Consider the following 23,601-nt stretch of genomic DNA (forward strand, 5'->3'; position numbering starts at 1 on the left):
ATGGCAGCAATGGAGACCAAAGAAGCCACTCTCATAATTGAACTCCTCAACGGATCAGACTGCAAATTACAGGACTGTATTCTGACATTTCGGCTATCCAGACGGATCGTACAGGTGGGAAATGAAAGAGTATCGCTGACTTCTCGACAAGCTTCCTCAGAAGAATTAACAAATAGGATTAGTGGGGAAGAAAAATCTCCCAAAGAGCTATCTGCTAAGCCGCATGAGGAGACGTCAGCTCAAAGCTACATGATCGCATCCCTCTGTGACAAGGAAAGGATGTTCTGACAATGCAGACTAATTATATCAACTCTCCACAACTTTTTTGGGGGGCTGTAATGAGGGATGCCTAACTTATATCAGTCGGTGAACTAAAAATTTAAGACTTATTTCTCTACAGTGACTCGGAATAAGGAATCATTATGCCTGATTTGTCTTTTAAATGCATTTGGTGGGTTTTGGTATTGTTGTTGACCGGACATTGTTCCTTAGATGCAGGTATGTATCTACTCTACATGAAGGCCTTGTGGAGTTTTGTGATGCTTGCAATCTTGTGACCCTGTGTTCTTTGTTCTTAATCAGATTCTGGAGCTCGCAAGGATTATTTACCAAATGGATATACAACTTTTTTGGACGCCAGTGAAGTTTCGAATCACTTGTTGCTGCCAGTTAAAGGGAAAACTGTGAGTTACGTGTCTAGTGAAGGGAAAACGGCTATTTCTAGACGGAAAAGAGACCTCCTGTTTCCCAATGGAGTTAAACTTTGCTCCCATGAGACGGTGCAACAGGCAATACAGAATCATCTCAACTACTTTCACCTGCGAGGTAAGAACCAGACATTTCAGTTTTATTCTGGATTCTGGGATAGTCGCCAAGAATGGTAATTGTAAGGTACAGTAGGCTGGAGATGATTTCTATAGTGCAAATGGATGCTCATTATGCGCGAAAAATGAGCTCATAGTTCTCTACTTTTCATCAATAATAAACTAAGCCAATCTGACTGATTCCATTAACGTCCAAGTAACCCCATATTTGACCGCAGTCTCGAAACGTCAGAAACACACTGTCTCTTTGTCTTACATATAATTGTGCGCAAATATTCAAACGCACTCAACACACTTTTCCACATCACGCTCTTTCTAAACTTCAGATATTAGCCTGTGGAGTTAGATACAATCAAAGTATTAAACTATTGGAGACCACCGCTGAGAATAATGTTTCTCGCTGGTGCATTAATAGGACCCAGATGACCCTACTGAATTGAATTACGACAACTTGAGAATCAAGTGTTGCTGTTTTACATACATTATTCTTGCAGTGTGTCAGTGGAAAGTTGATTACGTTTAGCCATGGAACCCTATTAAAGGGCATTCTGATGCTTTATTACATGTAGAGCGTGGTCAAAATGTCAGAGACTACTTGTGAATGTGTCTGTTTGTGTGAAACATATGGTGTTCCCCCACTGTATATGCCAAATGAATTAATTAATCCAAAAATTAAAGCATATATATATATATATATATATATATATATATATATATATATATATATATATATATATATATATAGCTTACTGTACACTCTTAAAAAAAAATGTTCCAAAGGTATTTTATTTTTTTTCGCAGTGATGCCATAGAAGAACCATTTAAAACCAAAAATCTAAAGAAACTTTTGTTCAATGTTTTTCTTCATGCAACCATAATTGGTAATACAAAAAATAAATTATATTAAAAAAATATATATTTTTAAGGGTGTATATAGCCTGAACATTCAATTCAATAACTCCTCTAGAGTTCCATGGATAAAGAGAAACCATATGGAAAATGATAAAGTAATTTTTATTTTGGGGTGAACTGTCCCTTTAAGGCTGTTACTGAAGGTGTGGCTGTCAGCAGAGGGCTTGAGATGTCCAACAAAGCTGTTAAAGTCAAATGCTGTCAACATGTATCGTTCTAGTAGGAAAGGCCAGAATTCCCATTTCTACCACATTGCTACTGAATCACTGTAGACGGTGATCAGATCCTTCGCTCTGCCAGGAAAACTTGTGACCTTTGCCCTCCTACACACTTGAGTTCTGTAAGTTGTCATACTGTACATAGTCGGTATGGCGGGCAGATGTAGGTGGAACATTTTGACTGGAGGCGGAAAAAGTTTAGCAAGGGTTAACATCCCGCATCTGCGCATTTAATTTTCCACTTGCAGGGTACATTGAGAAAGTATGCTGCACGTACTGAAATAGTAATTCTGGTTCACAAATTGAGAAATAAAAGAAACTATGTTTGTCTGGAACAACTGACGTGTGAGGATAAGGATAAGAGATGGTTCCATTATGTTAGTTATTGCTTATTCTTTATTTAATTTAGAAATGAAGAAAATTTCTGTATTTCTGTCTTCTAAATGAAAGGGGTATCCATTCAAAGTGATGTCAATTTCCACTACAGCAGAGTTCATAGCTGGTGTTTTGGCAGATTAATTCTTCTCCACTGTTTATAGTTCACTAGTTCTTTTCCAAAACCTAGCAAGCTGCATTACTGTCTGCTGTCTACACTGGCATCATCATCATAACTGCAAATAAACCTAATAAGTGGCTGATCTAGAGTGCACTCATAGACAGCAACTCTACAAAGTGCATGTAGTTCAAATTGCAACATGTGTTAGCATGTCGCTAAAGCTAATGCAGTGATGCACTAAATAAAAGACTGTTTTATACACAATTGTATTGATAATTTGTCAAAATATATTGTAAAGATATTGAGAATTGTCAAAAATAGGTCAATTTTCCTCAATGTTTTGGCTGTTACTGTTCCTGTCCCCCCCACCCCCCCCCCTACATTTACGAGGTTGTGTGTGTTTGCATATGGGTTGGAATGCTTATTGGTATCTGTAGATCTGTTTGCATTTGTGTGTGTGTCTTAGTGTGCCAGGAAACAGTTTGGGAGGCTTTCAAAATCTTCTGGGATCGCTTACCTGAGAAAGAAGAGTATCAGATCTGGATGAGGAAATGTCAAAACAGTAGTGTTAGCGTGTTTGATATTGGCCGGAGCTTTAGCCAGTCAGCCGAGCACCTTACTCTGATTTCAAGTGTAAGTATACTTGTTTATGTCATGATACTTAACAAATAGCTCTTAAATTAAAAGAGAGAGAGAAAAAAATACTTTATGCTATTTTGCAGAGGGTAGGAGTGGCTTCGGTGACATCATCAAGGTGAGAACTGCTTACAAACATTACCATCATAAACGCATTGTTTTCTGTAAAGCACTTTATGACATGCAGTATGATAGGAATATGATAATATTGCAGCAAATACCTTTTACGCTTTTACACTGTATTACATTGCATCACATTTCGCTCCCAAACTCGAGTCAGCACATTTATCTTAAATCCATATTTCATTTAATTATGTGCTATATAGAAAAATACAGGAACCCACATTACATTTCACTGTTTCTAAAGTAACAGTGTAATCACGTCATTCCTATATTTGTCTTATGATAGTGCGGCCACCAGCCCATGGCAACCTGAATGCAGGTAGGACTTCAAGCTCCCAAGCTACTTATAGGCATGGAATAACATAATTAGCATACAGTAGTACAGCCCTGCAGCCTAAATATAAATGAATCTGAAAATGTACAGTGTGGAGCTCAGATTGTAACATATGTAACATAATTCTAACACTATATAAATAATTGAAAACACCAATTCTTTCTTTAGCAAGGCAGCCAAGGTAGCTAATTCAGAGCACACACTGGTGCTTTGCAGACAAAACCACCTATTAATAATAAAAGCTGGATACAGAACTCTGGCTTCAGACTGCAAATATTTCAGTCATACCTTTAGTCCCTGCTCAAGCTAGTTTACTTTCCACTAGCTTTAGAGACATAGCACTGATTATGATTCAATTCATATCCTGAAGGGGGGAACTAAACTTTAAGAAAATACGTTAATATTTTGGGTATTTTCCTGGCCTTAAAAAAACATTCGTAATTGTTGTTTCTTTCGCAGACATCAGACAATGAATACTACGCCAACACAAGCAAACGTGGCCACAACCCAACAAGGTCAGTCTAGTTTACTACATTGTTTGAAAAAATATGCTTCGTAACAATGAATCTGTGTTTCCACTCCGTGTTTATGAATTCTTCAAAATAAGTAGCTAAAGTCTAGAAAGTATTATTTCTATTGACTGAATTTTGCAGTATGTTTATATAAGTTAGTCTCTGATTAATCTGTATTGTTAATGTCTGTATGAGACCCTGCAGTCATTTCAACAGAAACCTAGTGCTCTATGGTTCAGGATATACACTGCTATCAGAATTGACTAATTTTTAGGTATTCAGAGGCTTGTAATGCAGTAGAGGTGTCAGGATCATTAGTCAAGTGTAACTACTTATTTATGCATGGACTTAGCCTCAATGATAGGCTACATGTTTGACCCAGATATCCTGAAAACAAATGAGAGCATGCAAATAATGGATGCAATTATCAATATGAAACTCACAATTCATTCAAACCTCTTCTTATGACATACGTTTACCTTTTCTGCCTCTTCCTCACTCTCTTTATTTCTCTCTCCTCACCCAGGCGGTATTTTGGCTCCTAAGGCAGTAATAGACTCACATGACATCGCACCGCAGTCAACTACAGACCAACTCTTAATCACCACTATAAGTCCAGAGGTTCAGATGACAACTGGAATCACTCCTGAGCCTGATCTCATCACGGCCTTTGAGGACTTGACAGGGATAAGCACTAGTTCACCTAAAGAACTTACAAGGGTGGCCACTGTGAAACCTACTTCAGAAGCAGAACTGGAGGTAAAACTGGATGCTACTGACAGTCCCATCAAAATATTAAATTTTACCATTCAACAAGAAGATGCTGAAATAGTGTTAGAGTCTAAATTAATGACAACTGAGAGAACTCACGAGAAGTCTACTTCAAGAACGTATGATTTTGAGAATCCCACGACCTTCGAGGACTTGCTAGGAATAACAACTTCTCCAACAGTAGTCGCCAGTAATGAGGCTGATGTTGTCTCAGAGTCTACATTATTGACCACTGATAGAACTCTAGAAGATTATACTTCAGAAAAAGAGGCTACACCTCCACTAAGCACCAATACTCCTATGGTAATCATCAGCGAATTCACTGAAGAGCTTCATTCAGAATCAGAACTGGGGATAGGACAGGATGCTACTCAGGATCTGGTTAAGACAACAGGCGTTACAATTCAACATGAAAAGGTTGACATTGCCTCTGAGTCTACATTTATAACCACTGATAGAACTCCAGAAGATTCTACTTCAGGAAAATATGAGTATGTTATTCCCACATCCTTTGAAGACTCAATAGGGATCATCGCTATTTCGCCTACTGAGCTCACAAATGACACCCCTGTGAAACAAGACGTTTCTGAGGGTCCTGTTAAAACGGCAGATGTCACCATTCCACATGAAGAGTTTGACATTGTCTCAGAGTCTACTCCATTGACCACCGATAGAAATCCAGATTATTCTGCTTCAGGAAAATATAACTATGATATTCCCACATCTTTTAAGGACTCGCTAGGGCCAAGTACCATAACTCCTACAGAAATAACTAGTGAATCCACTGAAAATATTATTTCTTTAACTAAATTGGACACGGGGCATGGTGCTACTAAAGATCCTGTTAGATCAGTAGATGCTACAATTCAATATGCAGAAACTGATGTTGTGTCAGAGACTACATTGTTGCCCACTGGTAGAACTCCAGTAGTTTCCACCTCGAGAAAGTACGAGACAGGTCTTCCCACAATCCTTAAGGACTTGCCAGGAATAGGTACTAATGCTTCAGAAGTAGACACCAGCGAATCTACTGAAAATTTTATTTCAAATATTGAGGATGATGTTGGTTGGGGTGTTACTGAAAGTCCAGTTAATTCAGCACTTGTTACCATTCAGCATGTAGATGTAGACGTCTCAGAAGATACAATTATGTCTCCTGACAGACCTCTGGTAGATTCTCCTACAGAAATATCTCCTGTTCAGAATGTCTCACCTGAGGAACCAGTGCAGACAACTCCTACAAAACTCAAAGAGGTTTTGCCTAATCCCCCCACAGAAGGGTTTCCAAAAGCTCAGACAGATAAGGATGTTGTCGAAATCACATATATGACCACAGTGCCAGAAATTCTGTCACCCACTACTCCTGTAAATACCTCACCTGATGCTGTATCAACGGAGGATGGATCCAAAGACATTGAAACTGTTACATTACATGGCAAAGATGTGGAGGAAGAGACACCCTACACTAAACCTACACCAGAGATGACAACAAATGAAGAACTACTGGGTACCATGACAGAGAGCACTCATGAAGTGTTTAAGGAATCACATGAGCCTATCAATGTCTTAACTGAGTTTGAAGAGAATCATTCAGGTAAGGAAGAGGGCATTATAACTGAGTCCCCAGAAGCTGCTGAGGTCACAGCTGGAGAGACATCTAGATTTACACAGGAAACTGCAGGAGGTACTGAATCTGTGTTTACTGAGAAAGACATGCATGTTGATGAGGACTTAACTATCACTGTGAAACCTGGTGAGATGACAACAGAGGCAACACAAGTTGCTGGGGTTGAATTTGAAGACATTGGCTCAGACAAAGTAACAGTTCTTGAAAACACACTTGAAGATTTTGTTGGAGGAACAAGTGAAGCTACCGCTGAATTAAGTGATGTAACTGAAGCTTTCATCTTAGAAGAATCATCTGTGGAAAGTTCTGAAGAAAGTTATACTAGGAGAACAGAAACTACTAAGACCACAAGTCAGACCACAACTGGAATCACACCAGAGACCATGCTTGATACTTCTTTTAACATTGGTACCTCTGAAACTGACATTCTAGAGTTTGTAACTAAAGGCATGGAAGACAAGCTAGAAGATACAACTAAAATGGATGAAGGGGATGAGGAAACACTTTTGGAAGTTTTTGAAGGCACAATGCCAGATCTTACTATTAATGGGATGGAAAAAGACATGTTGACAACTGCCATAAAGAAGGACATACTTGAAGTTACAGAGCCACCCAAAATTCCAAAGGACACACATACAATTGCAGTGGAAATCACACATGAAGTCACAGATGGACATGAGACCAGAGACTCCTTACCTGAGACTCCTGAAGTTGCAACAGAGACACCTAAAGTCATTACAGAAGGTGATGTCATAACAGAGACAACTCATGTCATATCTCAAGCACCCAAAGTTATACTGAAGACAAGTGGAGCCATCTCAGAGACATATGACGTCACATCTCAGACACCTTTGTCAATATCTGAACTTTCAAAGGTACCTGAGAAATTACCTGAAACGCCTGATATACACGTGGTCCATCCAGAACCTTCAGAGGACGATATCCCAACACCTATCTTGAAAGTGGAGGATATCACAGTTGTACTAAATGACTTGACAACCACTATACAAAAGACTTACCACTCTACCACATTACAAAACTTGCCACAGGACATTTCTAATGATATTTTAGATGAAAGCAGCAAGGTGAGCACATACAGTTTATTATAGACAATTATTTAACTTTAAAAATACATTTGTGAATATATTTTTAACTCAGAAATTGTGGGTTCCTCTTAAACGTTTCTTATTTCTTCTTCTTATAATTATTTTTGTATATAGATTGGAAATGAAGTTGATGACATTATAGTCCGACCAGCACGTCCTGTCGGTGATCATATTGTGGAGTTGAGTATTAAGATAAGAGGTGAAAGCTATGATGATGCTCTGAGAGATCCATCAAGTTACTACTATCAGTATCTATCAGAACTGTTCATCGATAAGGTAAGTAGCATCTATACATTTATGTATTTGGCGAATTAAATAATAAAATAATTAGAATCCATAATGTCATGCCCATCAGGAAATATATATACAGTACTGAACATTTATTGCATCTCTTTTCTTTTTTGAAGATTGAAGACGTTTTTAAACGGCTCCCAGGTTTTAAGAAAATACTTGTCCTTGAATTCAGGTATGCTTTTTATATAATTTTTTTATATTATTTGGGCTGGGCAAATTAATCCGTTATTATTGTGTTAATGCATTAATTAATTAATGCCACCAATTATTTTTATTGAGCATTAATGCAGTTTATTATTATTATTAAAGTCTGTTGCTCACTGGCTCTAAATACACATAAGGCTGATTTATACTTCTTCGTCGGACCCATGCCGCAACCTTTATGCTGTAGGATATGCAACAGTTTTCATTTATACTTCTGCGTTGTTGTCCACGTCAACGTGCAGTACACATGCAGATCGCTAGTCTGCAGTGTCCACGGGCATGTTGCTTGTGGACCAGACCAGGGGTTCTAGCAGACCAATTCTTGCTCCAATTCGTGTATAAATAAAAAAAACCCACCTTATTTGTTTAAAGTGTTTGCAAACCAAATGTTACTGCACTTGTGTTCATATAGTAGTACAAGTGTGCAATAAACTACTTTCGAATTCATTATTTAATTTTGTGCATAATGAGATTTATTACGATTAGTCGCGTTTAGAAAATGTCATCGTTGCACAGCACAAATGATTATTTATGCAAGCAATAGCATATATATATATATATATATATATATATATATATATATATATATATATATATATATATATATATATATATATATATATATATATATTCTGTGTGTGTTGTTTTATTAATATCATAATTTTTTTTTCTTCTTCATAAAATATCTCAGGCCACAGAAGGATATTGAAGGGTAAGTGTCCTAAATTTTATTTAGCTCGAATGCTGGGTCTAAATACATTGCCATTAAAAGTCACAGTTAATCACATCTCAAAATGAAGAAAACAGACATTAATGTCATTTGGTCTATCACTACTAATATTTCTGCTATGCTTCACCCAGGCCTGATAAATCCATCTCACCACCCTGCCATATCACACAGCTGCGTAACCCATATCTTCTCCAAACATCTAATGAGAAATTCATGTGCCTGAATTTTCACTACCATATGTAGTGTTTTATAGAGCATTGCTCTGAAATTGATTTCACAACGTTTTCTTGGTAAGGTTATGTGCTTGCTGCTTCATTAACCTTGTGAAATCAATTGATTGATAGGGTTGTCACAATTGTCTTGGTGTGGCATATGTGTGTGTGTGCGTGTCAGTGGGCTATTTTGTCTGGCCAGTCGCCACCTTAAGTGGGATAAGTGCTAAACGCATGCCCAGTTGTTAATCATGATGGGATTAAATGCTAAATGTTCTTTGCTCTCAAATGTCATTGTGGCAATGTTTCCCAAGGCCTTGGTTAAACCACACAATGGATAACTGCATATTGTACGGCCCCTTATACAACCTGTGAATAGCCATGTTCTCCCTTAAAGCCATATAGTCAAGTCACCTTTATTTGAAGTGTTTTATACAGTATTGGTTGTGTCAAAGCAACATTATGTGTTAAACAGGAAAATAGTTTGTCAATAATGCAAGAAGACAATAGCAGAGTAATTTTCCAGCAAGTCAGTTCATTAGCATTTCTGGTGTACCAAAGGATTGAATCCACTTGTATATTTTGTCTGTCATAGGAGACACAATTGATCTGTTCATGAACGCACTAGGATTATTCTTATTTTTTTAACCATCTCAGAAAAATATGTCGCAGAAATAAAAATAAAAATCTGGTTAAATCATTGTCTTTTAGCCTATTCATGCTGATTAAGCTGTTTTGGTGATTTTAGAGAAATTTAGAGGTAACCAGCACATTACTGCTGGTTAGACATGGAGACCAGGTGGCTGATGAGTTAAACCAGCTTAACCAGGAGGCCAACCAGACAAGCGTGGTTGTGCTAGAAGAACAACTACACCTTAATCCATCTAAAAACACCAAGCCACCTTAGGCCATTTATGGAAAGCTTTACTACTCAGAATTTATTTTAATGTACAACTGGGCATTTGAATTATGTAAACAAAGTTGATCAAACACTATGATCAAATATGATAAACTGACAAAATAGATGGCAGGCTCCAACATGACAAACTCCTGCAGTACTGAAGGTGAAACTCCACTCTTGAGGCCAGTTTATACAGCCAGTAAGGCCTTTGATGAAGCAATTAATTATTAATAGCCTTATTATTTATTTATTTATTTATTTTTACTGCAAAGAGTCATTGTTTTCTTTGCATTCCTCAGTGGCCTGGCAGTGGTGGTGCACTATGCTGTGGTCCTTGAGGGCGATGGCGTGGGCATAAGTAATGAGACCATGGATTACATAAACCTACATTCCAACATGGTTGAGAACTCCTTCCCAGATCCCGATGAGCTACCTACTGTTGTCTACACCATCACTGACTTCCGAAACTACATCAGTGAAGCCCTCCACAGGGAGAATTTCATCAGAAACACCACTCTGGAAGTGGACCCTGATTCTTTACAACTGGAAAATGGTAGGACATTGTGAGGTAGAGACACATTGCGACTCCATTATAGGGAACCCAAGACATCAGGGTGTTGAGCCGAGTGCTTCTTATGGAAGTTTCATAGAGACATTCGGGTTCAAGTTTGTATTCTGTCACAGTGGTATATTGTAAATTGTAGCTGAAAGAACCCAAAATGCAGTGTGTTGACAATGTTGGTATATCCTCTTACACTGCTTGGCAGTATACAGTTTTAACAGAAGAATGGAGGCTTCAGGGTTCTTATCTTTGGTTTTGGCAGACTAATCTTGACGCCCTCAGAGCCTGTCTCTCTTGAAGAAATGCCAGCATGGGTATGAATGAACTGTGCTTGAGCAGTTTTAAGTATAATTTGATACGATTTGTCTTTGTTTTGGCTTCATAGTGGAGACATTGCTGCCTTCCAAACCAACCAGCAGACCACTTGACTCCAGTGACATGATGGTGAGTTAATGGTCATTGGTATGACTTCCCAGTAAACGGGTAACCACGACTTGGACAGATCTGCAGTTAGGGATTTAGGTGTTTTTCACCTGATTGCAGTGCAATCAATTAAAGTGTGAATGTGAATCCTTCCAAAGCTTTTAAATGAAAAATTAGTCACAGTAATGGCAATCACATGTAGTTTTATGTTGTTACATGATAAGAAAGATTACCTTGCGCGTAAAATTGGTTTTAATGGCATGCCATTAAAAAAGATTATAGCATAGCTTTGGGATAATACGGTAGGTCTGTAAAACTATTCAAGTCAATTTTCCAGCTCAAGTATTCTCTAGACACAAGTAAGCATACTGTTTTATGAAAATTGTTTTGCTCAGGCACTATGAAATATTGAAAAGAATCTGTTTTTAATCTCAGTATGACACATATTTATTCCAGAGGTCAGGCAGCTTTCTTCACAGTCTGTAGTTTAATTAGAAAGACACATTGGATACCGAACATATAATTAATCTAAGAATTTACTCTCAGTTTTTCCTTTTACATTTGACAAAACTGGCACTTTTCTCAATACCCTAATTAAGTAGATTTACTGTCTTGTTTTGCACTATGTCCATGTCTGTATCTGGAAACATGTGTTCTCACTCAGGTAATAGTATGCTTGCCTCCAAATACACGTTAGTTACTTGAAGTTGATGTGAGAAGCTTCATCTGATCTGCCCTGTTTAAGATGGATGTTTGTTCGTGTGATCAGCTAGCTGTTGATACAAATTATAACTATAAGAGTGCATAAAACTAGTTCTATGGAGAAATTGGTCTATCCATTTGTTCTATATTAAATGGTCAGTGGACCGAGTTCAAGAAAAACGAGCATAGCTAATTTCTGTGTAAAGTGTTTGTTAAACTATTCTTATGTAAATTGTCACACTTGATTAAAAGTGACAGTTTACGTAAGAATAGTTTTACAAATGATTTACACAGAAAGTCGTGCTGCTCGTGTTTCATGAATGAGGCCAGTGTGTGCAACTGACGTTGATCTAGTTTCAGTAGCACCTCACTATAATACTTGCATAAAAATAAAATGCTGTGAATAACTCATAAATGTATATACATACAGTTGTTATATATACAACACAACATATTCCAAATCTAAATGAAAGGTTAAATGTAAATATCTGGTGTATTGAATAGCTAAAAACTGTCTTCTCGTCAAATATGCATTAGTCAATACCCCATCTAGGACCAGAATGTCTATGCAATATTTCCACTGACATTTCTCTGGAAAAAGTTACTTTGTTTGATGGTCAAACAGTTAGACATAATTCTAACAGCTGAAACATTAGGGCATTCAGTGGACATAGTCCTTAGTATGGGAAGTTACAATGTCTTTTGGTTCATTTTTTTTTTGTCAGCAACATTTATGTAGACTTACCTTAAATATATTTGTCGTAGGATAATGTTCTTGCTTCTGAGAAACCACCAGACGTTACCAGGCAGGAATTATCCAACAATGACATCTTCATTACAAATCATGACTTCCTCGACCACATTCCCATGACAGATCCATGGATGGAAGGACAGAGTGAGGACACAAATGATGTAATAATCTTTGAGGAAAGTCCCACTCTGTCTCACACAGATGTATCTTTGAAGAACTTTGACATTGACCTTACCTCTAAAGTTGAGACATCAAGCAGTGCACCTGCTCCTGGTATAGAGAGTGAGTCTACTGTAATCTCTCCTGAATTATTTCCCACCTAAAGGCAGTAATATGGTTCTAAAATCATGTGTTCTTGTTTCAGACGATGGTATTATTGAAGAGGAGGGCTTTTTACAGACTGCAACTACAGTCAGTCCTATCACAGGCATGATAGCTGTAGTTGCCTTACCTACAGAATCACTTCACAAGTTGGAAGAGACCTCAGTTTCTCCAGTGGACCCTCCTGATGTAGAGTTGACTACTCAGAGTGACTTGATAGACCTGGGTTCAGGCTCAGGTTTCTCTGGAGACCATATAGGTCCTGACTTTTGGCCTTGGGAGTCAGGAACACCAGAAGAAATCTTGAAGGAAAGTGAGGTACACCAACCTCAGGATGATCAGGAATCTATAGTGGAACAGCTTGAGCATCCCCACCAAGATCTGACACCCGAGGAGCCATTCTTGGACAGGGTTCTTGTGACACAAGACATAAGTACTAATCCTCACTACACAACAACTGACCAAGCTCCAGTTTTTTGGACTATGGAGACATTGACTGTGGAGCTTTCTATGCAGACCCAAGTAGCTCCTGAACAATATGATGACTATTTTCCAGATGAATCTACCACTATGGTTACACATGTGACCAGTCAACCCTTACTTCATGTCTATAATTCAGCAGAAACCCAAGATGTGGATGCATCAAAACGTCCTGATACAATCAGTTCATCTGTTGATAAGGACTATACAGAACGACTTGTTACACCCACTGTGATCCCACCAAGCACAGCAGTGGACATGGATGACCAAACTACTTCATCAGAAAACAAGCAGAGTCAGGGAACACAGGACTCCACAACAAAGTCAAATGAGATGCCTTCAACCACCCAATTACCTGTAACCCTAGAAATTGATACAGTTTCTTTGGAAGGTCCTACCACTTATTCAGAAGCTGTTGAGCATTCTGTAACCCAAGTTATCACAGAGTTACCTGCACTCTTATTGTCAGAGGCAGAAGGGTCAGATGAAGAAGTTAATATTCTAGATGAGGAAATGGAAGGCATCAAGCTTATACCCACAGAAAGCCAAGTAACTGAACTTTCAGAAGAGGATTTAGCTGGGGATGAGATATTGGTCGCAACAACAGACCCAACAATAGCTACTGAGGAACCGAGTTTAAATCATTCAACTTCCCTGTTTCCCGAGAAGGACTCTCCGTTCACTCGGATATCACATTCATCAATAGAAGATGAACCATTGCCAGAATCAACCACAGAACCTCTACCTGCCCAATCATCTACTCATTCGACGACAGCAGAGACTCCAACTGATGTGATACACACTGATATAGCAACTGTTGCAAAGGAGCCTGTTTTATCAGAGAATGCTGAAGATGGAGTCTCAACTATAATATTTCAGTCATCCACAATGCCTGTCATTCCAGATGTTTCAGATCATTCAGAGTCCCTTAGTTCCACTACTGTACCATCATTTTATCAGCCAACATTCAAATCTACCAATCAGATAATTTCAGATGACTCTGTACAAGAGCACACAGTAGGATCAAGCCCTGACATCACAGGCCTCATCCTACCTAGCAAACCAGTGAACTCTGACAGTACCACTTTAAAAGTTCCTGTTCCAGTAAATCCCAGCATAACAGAGTTTGATGTATCATTTGATATATTCCCATTTGATGGGCCAAACCATGATGAAGACAACGGTAGCGGATTTGCTCGTGGGGCTGACTTGGCAAGTATTGCCTTGCCAGCCAGTCCTGGAAGGGCATTGATAGTGTTTTTCAGCCTCAGGGTCACCAACATGATGTTTTCTGAAGATCTGTTCAACAAGAGCTCTACTGAATACAAGGCTCTTGAGCAGCGATTTATGGAGCTGGTAAGATATATTTGTCACATGCATTCTTACTGTGTTGTAATTTTTGGAAAGCAACACATCATTAAGAAGGCCATAAGTTATTAATCACAACTATTTTTAAACATGTTCTTACTTAGGCACTAATTGAGCTTTAGGAACCCAAAGGGATATTAGACAGAATGTTTGGGACGTATCACATTAATTGAACTTTTTTTTCATACAATAGTAGTGATTGGTGACTGGTGGAATATTTGTGTTCCATGAAAATCTTCAATGATGATAAAATTTTCATTTTGGGGTAAACAATTCCATATTCAATACAGCATATTCTAAAGTTTCACCGAGGACACCGTCAGTTTATATTTGTTGATGTTTGTTGTTGAAGAACCTTTGTTTGTTAGGAGCTTTGCATACTATCCGTTAACTCCATTAGCAGCTGTCTTTATGAACACTAACTAATGAGATAATTGGAATGGAATTAGAATCTTCAGTCACCTTCTTGACTTCCATTAAGGTAACTAGGCATGTGAGGTTCTGGATTCCTGCTTATTGGAATATGCTTTAATTTGTTTCCCCTCTAGCTCGTACCATATCTGCAGTCCAACCTCAGCAATTTCCAGAATTTAGAGATCTTGAACTTCAGGAATGGAAGCATTGTGGTAAACAGCAGGATGAAGTTTGGCAAGCCAGTTCCCCATGGTGTAACAACAGCAGTGTACCTTATCCTAGAAGACTTCTGCAATACTGCTTACCAAACTATGAATCTTGCAATAGACAAGTACTCATTGGATGTTGAATCAGGTAACTCAAAGGATTTACATATACACAAAAAAACGGTTTACGGTTTAGTGTATTTTCAGTGTGCTACAGGGAGGCTATAGGACTCAAATATGTTACAGGAGCTAGACTGATTGTCAAAAGAAGCATTTCTTCAACTTATACCACTACTAAAAGGCTACTGAACAATTGTAATTAAACAGGCATTAAAATGGGCAAAACATATCCTAGACTTACTTAGGGATAAGAATATAGGAAATGTTAAGGAGACAGGTTTTTTGAATTTGCCATTATGAAAATAGCAATCCTAAAATTGTACCAGAAAGATGGATAACTACATTCACTGTGCATTTTGCTGGCGCACCTCCGAAACATTAGATCTCAAACGTTTTGAGCAATATTGAGCAGGCTTCTTCTGTGCTAGAGGACACAAGGTTAGGGTTTTGCAGTCTGACTTTGGAAAACATTAGGCCTTGTTAGGATGAGTGATAAGAGATTGATTCTGTACTGGAGACAGATTAGAGGTGATTTATTCTAGTGAGACATGCAGAGCTCAATGCGTCAGGCAAGTGAGTCATATTTGTTTGTGTCCCTGTGTAAATTCTTTCTAAGCTCCTTTGTCAACACATCTCTAATGACCAAATGCTGATGCCTTTGAAATCAGAAAATTATCTTTGTTTTGATGCCAAATTTGTAATGAATGGTAATAATGCTTATATTATAGCAATTGCAGCAAATGCAAAAATAGTCAAATTTATAAACTTCCATCTAAACTTGTAACGTCATTGTATTCCATCTTGATTATATATGATGGTGCTCAGGTTTGTATTATTTCAAAAGAATATAAAAATGCAGTTCATATAAACAATGATTTGATGAATTATTATATATTTTTTTTCTATAAAGTTTTTTTATTTGCGAGTGGGATTAATTAATTTACATTCACATTTAGTTTAGAACTACATCATGTTCACACAGAGCACGCAACACCTCCGTATTTCCAATTTTTCCCAATATGGGGACATAAGATTTGTCAGTCAATTAATGGGAAAACAAAGTAACTGCCATTACTTTTTTGGAAAAGTAACTCAGACATTTTCTTGTAAATTAAAAAGTAATGTGTTACTTTACTAGTTACTTGAAAAAAGTAATCTGATTACATAACTTGCATTAATTGAAATACATTACCCCCAACACTGCTTATTTTTTATATTATTAGCTTTTATTTTTTACCTTTTTTTTTTTGCTGTATTTATAATTTATTCTTTTTTTTTTCTGGTAGGTGACCAGGCTGATCCATGTAAGTTCCAAGCATGCAATGAGTTCTCCCAGTGTTTAGTCAACCGCTGGACAGGCGAGGCAGAGTGCGTTTGTAACGCTGGCTATTTTAGCGTGGACGGGCTTCCTTGTCAGAGTATCTGCGACATACAGGAAGACTTCTGCCAGAACGATGGGAAATGTGACATCATACCTGGCAAGGGTGCCATATGCAGGTGTGTACTGTAAAAAATCTCCTAAAGCAATGATACGGCCAAAACTGAAATTGACTTACCTTTGTTTTTAGGTGTCGAGTTGGTGAAAACTGGTGGTATCGAGGCGAACACTGTGAGGAGTATGTGTCAGAACCGCTGGTGGTCGGCATCGCCATCGCCTCAGTCGCAGGGTTCCTCCTTGTGGCGTCGGGCATGATCTTTTTCCTGGCCAGAACTCTGCGAGACCAGTATGACACGGATGATTCAGAAGACCCTTTACGGTACAAACTGTGCTTAATAAACTTACTCTTAATGCTCAACTCTTAATGTTCCTATTAAGAACAAGCAGAACTCCTTAGTGGACTACAGATCTGTTAAATGGATCATTAATAAGTTCAATTGAACAACTTGAATGGTGCATGTGTGATGTCTCAATGGCATTTTTAAAGCATTATGTCCGTTTTTTGACTGAATGCTGTAAATACAAGAACTCTGAAATGTGATTTGGCCCTAAAAGACAAATCAATGTTTCATATCCCAACTTGTTAAATGACATTTGTTTTTTGTACCGAGTTGAAAAGGAACCAAACAATCTCAGCTGTAATTGTGGTTGAAACCACTGCATTCTGGAACATACATATGGAGCACACTGCAATATTTTACAGCCCAAACATGCGTATTTTGTTTTTATGACCTTGTTGCACGAATGAGCCGGAACACACAATATGTTCTCTTTGGTCATTACGAAACAAATGCTGTTAAGCATGTGCAGGTTGAATCAATTATAATTTCTCAACAAGTTCTTCATGTCTTAATTTTCATTTTGAACAAACAAATTTTATATCCAATACACACGTGACATCCCTCAGCTCTAGATAACTTACATACACAATATTATACAATACTTAATTTATTTTGCATCTACACTTTTGTCTGTAAACTTAAACACAGCAGACTTAAACCTGTTTGTTTCGCCAGCACCAGAGCAAACAGGGAAATCCTGGCAGACGCACAATGACGTAACGTCTATGCAGGGGATCTATCAGTGATCCTGATCAACAGGTTATAGAGGAATGAATGCCAGGATGACAGAACATTGAGCCGCTCTCACTCGGCCTGAGATAATCCACTCACTTTTTCCGTGGCTCCACCCTTGGGCAGATATAAATAGATGGGACGATCTGCTACTTTTACAAACCCACGGCAAGGGCATGTTTGATTCCAGATACAACCAAAGGTTTATTTCATTGCTAATTTAATTTGGTGACATGCAGAGACAATAGAAAAAGATGACATTATGCAAGGAGTGAAACCTATTTTGGATGAGAATCAAACATGTCTTTCCAAAATATTCTTTTTTTTTTTCTGATGTTGCTGTCCAAAATCTGACTTTTAATTCCTGACGTTTTTCAACAGATATTCAGAGAACATGCCATCTCTAGAAAGAGCCACTAAGTACAATCCCATGTTTGAAAGTGAAGCTAATACAGGGTATAATAAATACTACCGCCGTTACCCAGATGCCCCTGCGTACAGCACTGCCAGCGCTGAGGCCTCCACGGACTTCAGCAGCGAGGAAATACGACACATTTATGAGAACAGTGAACTTACGAAAGAGGTGTGTTTGAGTGCATGTTAACCTCTTAGCATTCGAATTCGAATTAGACCTTAGAAGACACTAAATTAATTTGGACAAGAATCAAGGTTTTGTGGGGAAGATTTAAGACCACTTGATGTGGTATATCGTACCTGGTTGTTGATTGCTCAGTTGGCAAATTATTAAAAATACATCTTTCGGACCTAAAAAGACAACTTCCGAAAGTGGCAAGTGGCAGCAATGCAGAATATCTTATGTCAAAAAGAAAGCTAATATAAATGCAATTAATTTAACTGATTATGAATTGAATTGAAAAAAGTAAGCACTACCCCAAGCCTAACCATCAAATAGAGCGCAATTATTTTTACAAGGTGATGATTTCATATGAATAAGTACTATATTATTTATATGAAAACATATGCTTTTTATAAAAATTGTAAGCATGAGGGTCCACTCCAAAATGTAATGCCTGTTCACACCATGGACAATAAAGATAAAGATACAGATATAGTTCTAAAAATCTTTCTTAATATTAAAGTATGGCAAGTCAACACCACAGTCACAGAGAAACGCTATCTTTGGAATCACTTTCAAAACGATTGAATTTTTTCAGTTGATGAATGATGATAACTTTGACAGCCAATCAAAATCAATCCTACTATGATGAGCTTGAGAATTTAAAGTGCCAGAAGTGTGCGCTTGGAATGAACAGACGATATCATCCGGACACTAATATAGTTATCTTTATAGTTATCTTTCTTGGTGTGAACGGGCCTTTAACCGTCGAATGGGGGTAAGTAGATTGTACGACGACGTATGAATGTGATCACACAAATTAACATAAAAATGTCCACATACTAAACTGAACTGATAAGAAAGTGAATAGAGGTGGTAATTTTGTATAAAATTTTGAAGGTCTTACCCCTACACTTAACTATTAATTTGAATTTAAGTAGACTGAATGACGAATTTACAAATTAACATAAAAAAGCAAAATAGTTACGAACTTCCATGAGAGAGCGTTGATAATTCGTGAATAATTAGGTGCTCATGATACACATTGTCCGTAGAGCTGTACCGCTGTGTGTGTTTCTGCAAGTGGTCTGCAGCATTACTTAGTGTTTTAATGACGTTCACTGTGCCACATGTTTGCGTAGAATATTCCTAAAAATACATGTCCTTCAGCTTAAGCACTGTTCCCCGTGGCAATGAAACTGTCATAGCCTGAGATACTGATATATGGTCACAATGGAGAAAATTCTGGCAATGCTGAACAATGGAGAATTGTCAAGCATGTCCTCATTGGGAAACAATACTTTATGGGGAGATAAATCATATTTCTTATGTAATGGTCAGAACTGAATGCACTAAACTGTTTTTGAGGCGAGATGTCTTTTATTCACTTATTCCTGCAATCCATGAAACATGAAGTGGATTGTTGATGGATGCAGAAATACTACTACTATTACAGTAACAGTTACGCAATTATCTAAAATATGTAAACTGCAACAATATTTTTTACAGTGGATTTCATATTTTTAAAAATAATAATCTATGTTTCTGCCTGTCTCTGTGTGTGTTTATCTATATATTTATCCTATATAACTTTCTGTCCTATCTATATGTAGTCTATCTATCTGTCTCTCTGTCTATCTGTTGGTCTTTTACTCTGGATAAAAATCAATCCCGTAAAAGTGCCACATAAGAGTGCCTATAATTAAAGAGATCCTTCCTAAGATTCTGTGTTTCACCTTTGCTCTTGGTTTAAATTGCCAAGTTGGTCTAGACATCTAGAAGTAAAAGGAGGACTGGGGCAGAGAGGTCAGCTGATTTGTTATGTAACTGTCTTCTTCTCTCTCTTCCACCTTCCCGCTGTCATGACAGGAAATCCAGGACCGCATTCGCATTATCGAGCTGTATGCCAAGGACCGCCAGTTTGCAAATTTTGTCCGACAGCACCAAGTGTAAGTGTTTGGTGATAATAAAACCAATGATAATAGACCTGACACACACCATCACTATGTTCTAGTTTCCATAAAACCCAAACTCAGTGGACAGCATCTGTGTGAATATTGTCGATGACCATGAACAAAAATAAATAAATAAATAAATATATATATATATATATATGTATATATATATATTATTTATTATTATTATTATTATTTTTTTAATTTATGGATGTATAGTGAAAGTCTATAGGGCAAGATATCTGTCCATGATAAAAAAAAAAAAAAAAAAAAAAAAAAAAAAACATTTTCAATAAACCATTTCTGCATGGATGAATTCCATTTTAAGAATTATATGAGCTGCATGCTCCCCTGGAATGTCTTTCCCCGTCGACTTATTGCAAGTGTGGTACTATAAACTCCATTTTTGTTTGTTTAAAAAAAACTGACAGAAAAGTCAGCATCAATTTACATGGTAACTGACTGCATATCACAGATGCTGCAGATAGGGCTTAACTTGTTTTGAACACAGCACTTTTGTTTAGCATGCACTGTGGATGCCAGTAAGAGGCCGAGCCGAATAACCACTAAATGCACCACTTACTGGAAAGCAAACTTCCCTTGTCCTTCAGTGAAGTATGACCTCAGCTGCACATAAACATAAATCCATCAATTCTATAGAACAGGGGTCAGCATCAATCCATCCATCCATCTATCTATATCTATCTATCATCTATTCGACTCCAAGTCAGTTCATCCATCCATTGTTCTATCTTTCATCCATTCATCCATCCATCCATCTCTGATCAACCACACCTATAGGGTTGCTTGAATATTACATGCATTTTAGCCATTTTGAAACTCTGAAACCACATCATGTCAAAAATATTGCTTTTTGAAAAAGTTTTTGTATTGCCACATTGGAAAATATGGGACACAAAGTGCTCTGAAGTGTCATAAATGATCACTGACCAGATCTTATGAAGTTAAAATGTATTAAGGCAGTTTTAAACACTCAAAACTGGTGCCACTGCTCACATCCAGAAGCAATATTTAATACTAAATTGAAAATTATTTTCATGCTTTTGAAGGGCACGGATTTGTTTCTTTTGAATCATAAAGAATGTCTTTTCGAGACAGTCAATTTCTGGATATGAATTTAACTCCTTGTGCAGTGGTAGTTAATATGTCTTCAAAAGAGCTCAATGTTCTAAGCTACAATAGCAAGGCAAGACAAATCTAGACAGAAGGCCCATTCGTGGGTGTTCTATATGTGCCAGGTTCCGTATAGAGTTCCAGAAAGGTGGAGAGTACCAGACTGAAAAATGAACGCTAGGGCTGAGTAATGGTTAACTGTCATACCAGCTGCGAGCACAGGGCAGATCACTCACTGGAGTTTGGAGCCAAACCAAAACCTAGTGAGCTGCCTACGTAGACATTTTAAGTCTTGGTAGGTGACCTCCTGATGCGAGGGCTGTTCCAATTGGTAGTCAGCCTAAATTTGTTGCTGTATGTTCCTATTGCCAAATTTATTTATTTTGGCAAAATTCTATGGTAGCAGATTTTTTTGTGCATCATTAAGAAAGCTCCTGAAAAAAAAATAAAAATAAAAATAAATAATAATAATAATAGTATATATATATATATATATATATATATATATATATATATATATATATATATATATATATATATATATATATATATATATATATATATATAAATAAATTACATGTTTTATGTGTATTTATATATATCTTTGGTTCTTAGAATGAAGCCAGGCAAAAAAGTTTCAGTTCATAGTTCAATTCAAGCCAAAGCCTGACGTCTTTATTTGATTTAGTGTCACATTAAACAGACTGCTTTTCTCAATCAGGAAAGGCTGTCATTGTGATGAATGAAGTTTTATTGGTTTGTGTTCATTTGTGTTTTTTTTTATGTTGAATGTCTTCATTATAGGGCACTTGACAATAGACAAGAGAGCTCTTCCAATTAGTGATGCAACCCACAAAACCAAAGGTACATGTGATTCTTATTCTTATTATGCTTCTGCATTTTTTTTCACATTATAAAACATATATACCAATGTACTTCTGGTCATCTTTTGCCCAACAGACACATGCCTTTTTTTCTTGAATGCAATCAGAGGTCCTCTTCTGCCATGGTGGACTATGCTGGGAGATAGTTTGTGGAGATGAAAATGGACTTTTGATTTTATGTGCTTATGGATGAGTGTGCAACCATCACGATGATGGATTGACAGATAGTGATCTGATGTAGAAAAAATATGTATTTGTGATTATGTTTACTATTGTTACTGATGGCCTGAATTGTTACTGCATTGTCAAGGCCATATTCATAAACAATTGTAAGTGATACCTATCCGTATCAACTGAACATACCAGATAACGCAACTATATATACAGGCTTCATGTTGGTTCTTCTATTTTTTTTTTTTTTTTTGGAAAACCTATATTTCTTTCTTATGGTTTTGAATTTGTCAGTGCCTTCACTTTGATTGTTACTTTTCGTTTTTTTATTTGCGAAGCGAGACATAATTTCTTGTGACGTAAAATACGGACTGACTGAAGAGAGAACGTTTGACAATAGTTTTACTATTTTAATGAATACAGAGAAGAGTAGTTCTATATCTATATTTACAACTTTAGTGTTTAGCCCTCATGACTTTTTTGTTGTTGTTGTTAAAACAGCTTATTGACTAAGAATTTTCCTTATACAAAATATATATGATTTTAAATTTTCAATGTTTCTTTTAGTAATGTGTTTTGTGTTTAGTGACTGTCCTGAAGTTAATTTTTTCTACTTTTGTAAAACACTTGCCACACACAAGTTATTTGATCCAAAGTTAATGTCCACTATCATTACAGATTGTATTTATGTATATTTTTAATATTGTTGATTTCCACGATGATTTTCATCGTCGTCACAGCACAAGTTCTATTTTACGAATAAAGAATAGTGCACAATGTTGTGATTTATTGTTTGATTTGCAATTTATCAACAAATTAATCATCTATCAACAAATGCCTTTGTACGCACCAGAAAGTACATGTACAGTACAAGTAACCTCAACTGAGTGCAATTTGCTTTACAAGTTAGATTAGAACAGATTTTATTCGCAATGAATGTTCCGAGATTTAATTAGCTTTTGTTAAGTAATTTGTTTGTAGGCATATTTTATTTTCTATGAAAAGCTCTTTCAGACACTGTGATTCTTTGTCAGATTAGCCTCTGCGCTGTTCAGGTACTCAATATAACGTTGGCGTATTTGGCTAAACTCTTAAACTGTCTACTATATTAAATAATGTAGT

At 37.1% G+C, this 23,601-nt stretch overlaps 1 protein-coding gene across 1 annotated transcript; it reads left to right on the forward strand.

Moving 5' to 3' along the window:
- Positions 1-23,256, forward strand: impg2b (interphotoreceptor matrix proteoglycan 2b). The gene is made up of 20 exons (XM_052538188.1): positions 1-265; positions 493-498; positions 583-825; positions 2,917-3,083; positions 3,173-3,204; positions 3,496-3,528; positions 4,003-4,058; positions 4,582-7,538; positions 7,674-7,835; positions 10,135-10,453; positions 10,848-10,906; positions 12,353-12,620; positions 12,703-14,495; positions 15,056-15,275; positions 16,534-16,744; positions 16,816-17,004; positions 18,140-18,341; positions 20,205-20,284; positions 22,229-22,288; positions 22,385-23,256. The coding sequence occupies exons 1-19, from the start codon at positions 1-3 to the stop codon at positions 22,263-22,265; spliced, it is 7,299 nt and encodes a 2,432-aa protein (XP_052394148.1). The 3' UTR covers positions 22,266-22,288; positions 22,385-23,256.
- Positions 23,257-23,601: the final 345 nt, after the last annotated feature.

This window comes from Carassius gibelio, chromosome A22, assembly GCF_023724105.1.
Source record: "Carassius gibelio isolate Cgi1373 ecotype wild population from Czech Republic chromosome A22, carGib1.2-hapl.c, whole genome shotgun sequence".
Classification (NCBI taxonomy): Eukaryota; Metazoa; Chordata; class Actinopteri; order Cypriniformes; family Cyprinidae; genus Carassius; species Carassius gibelio.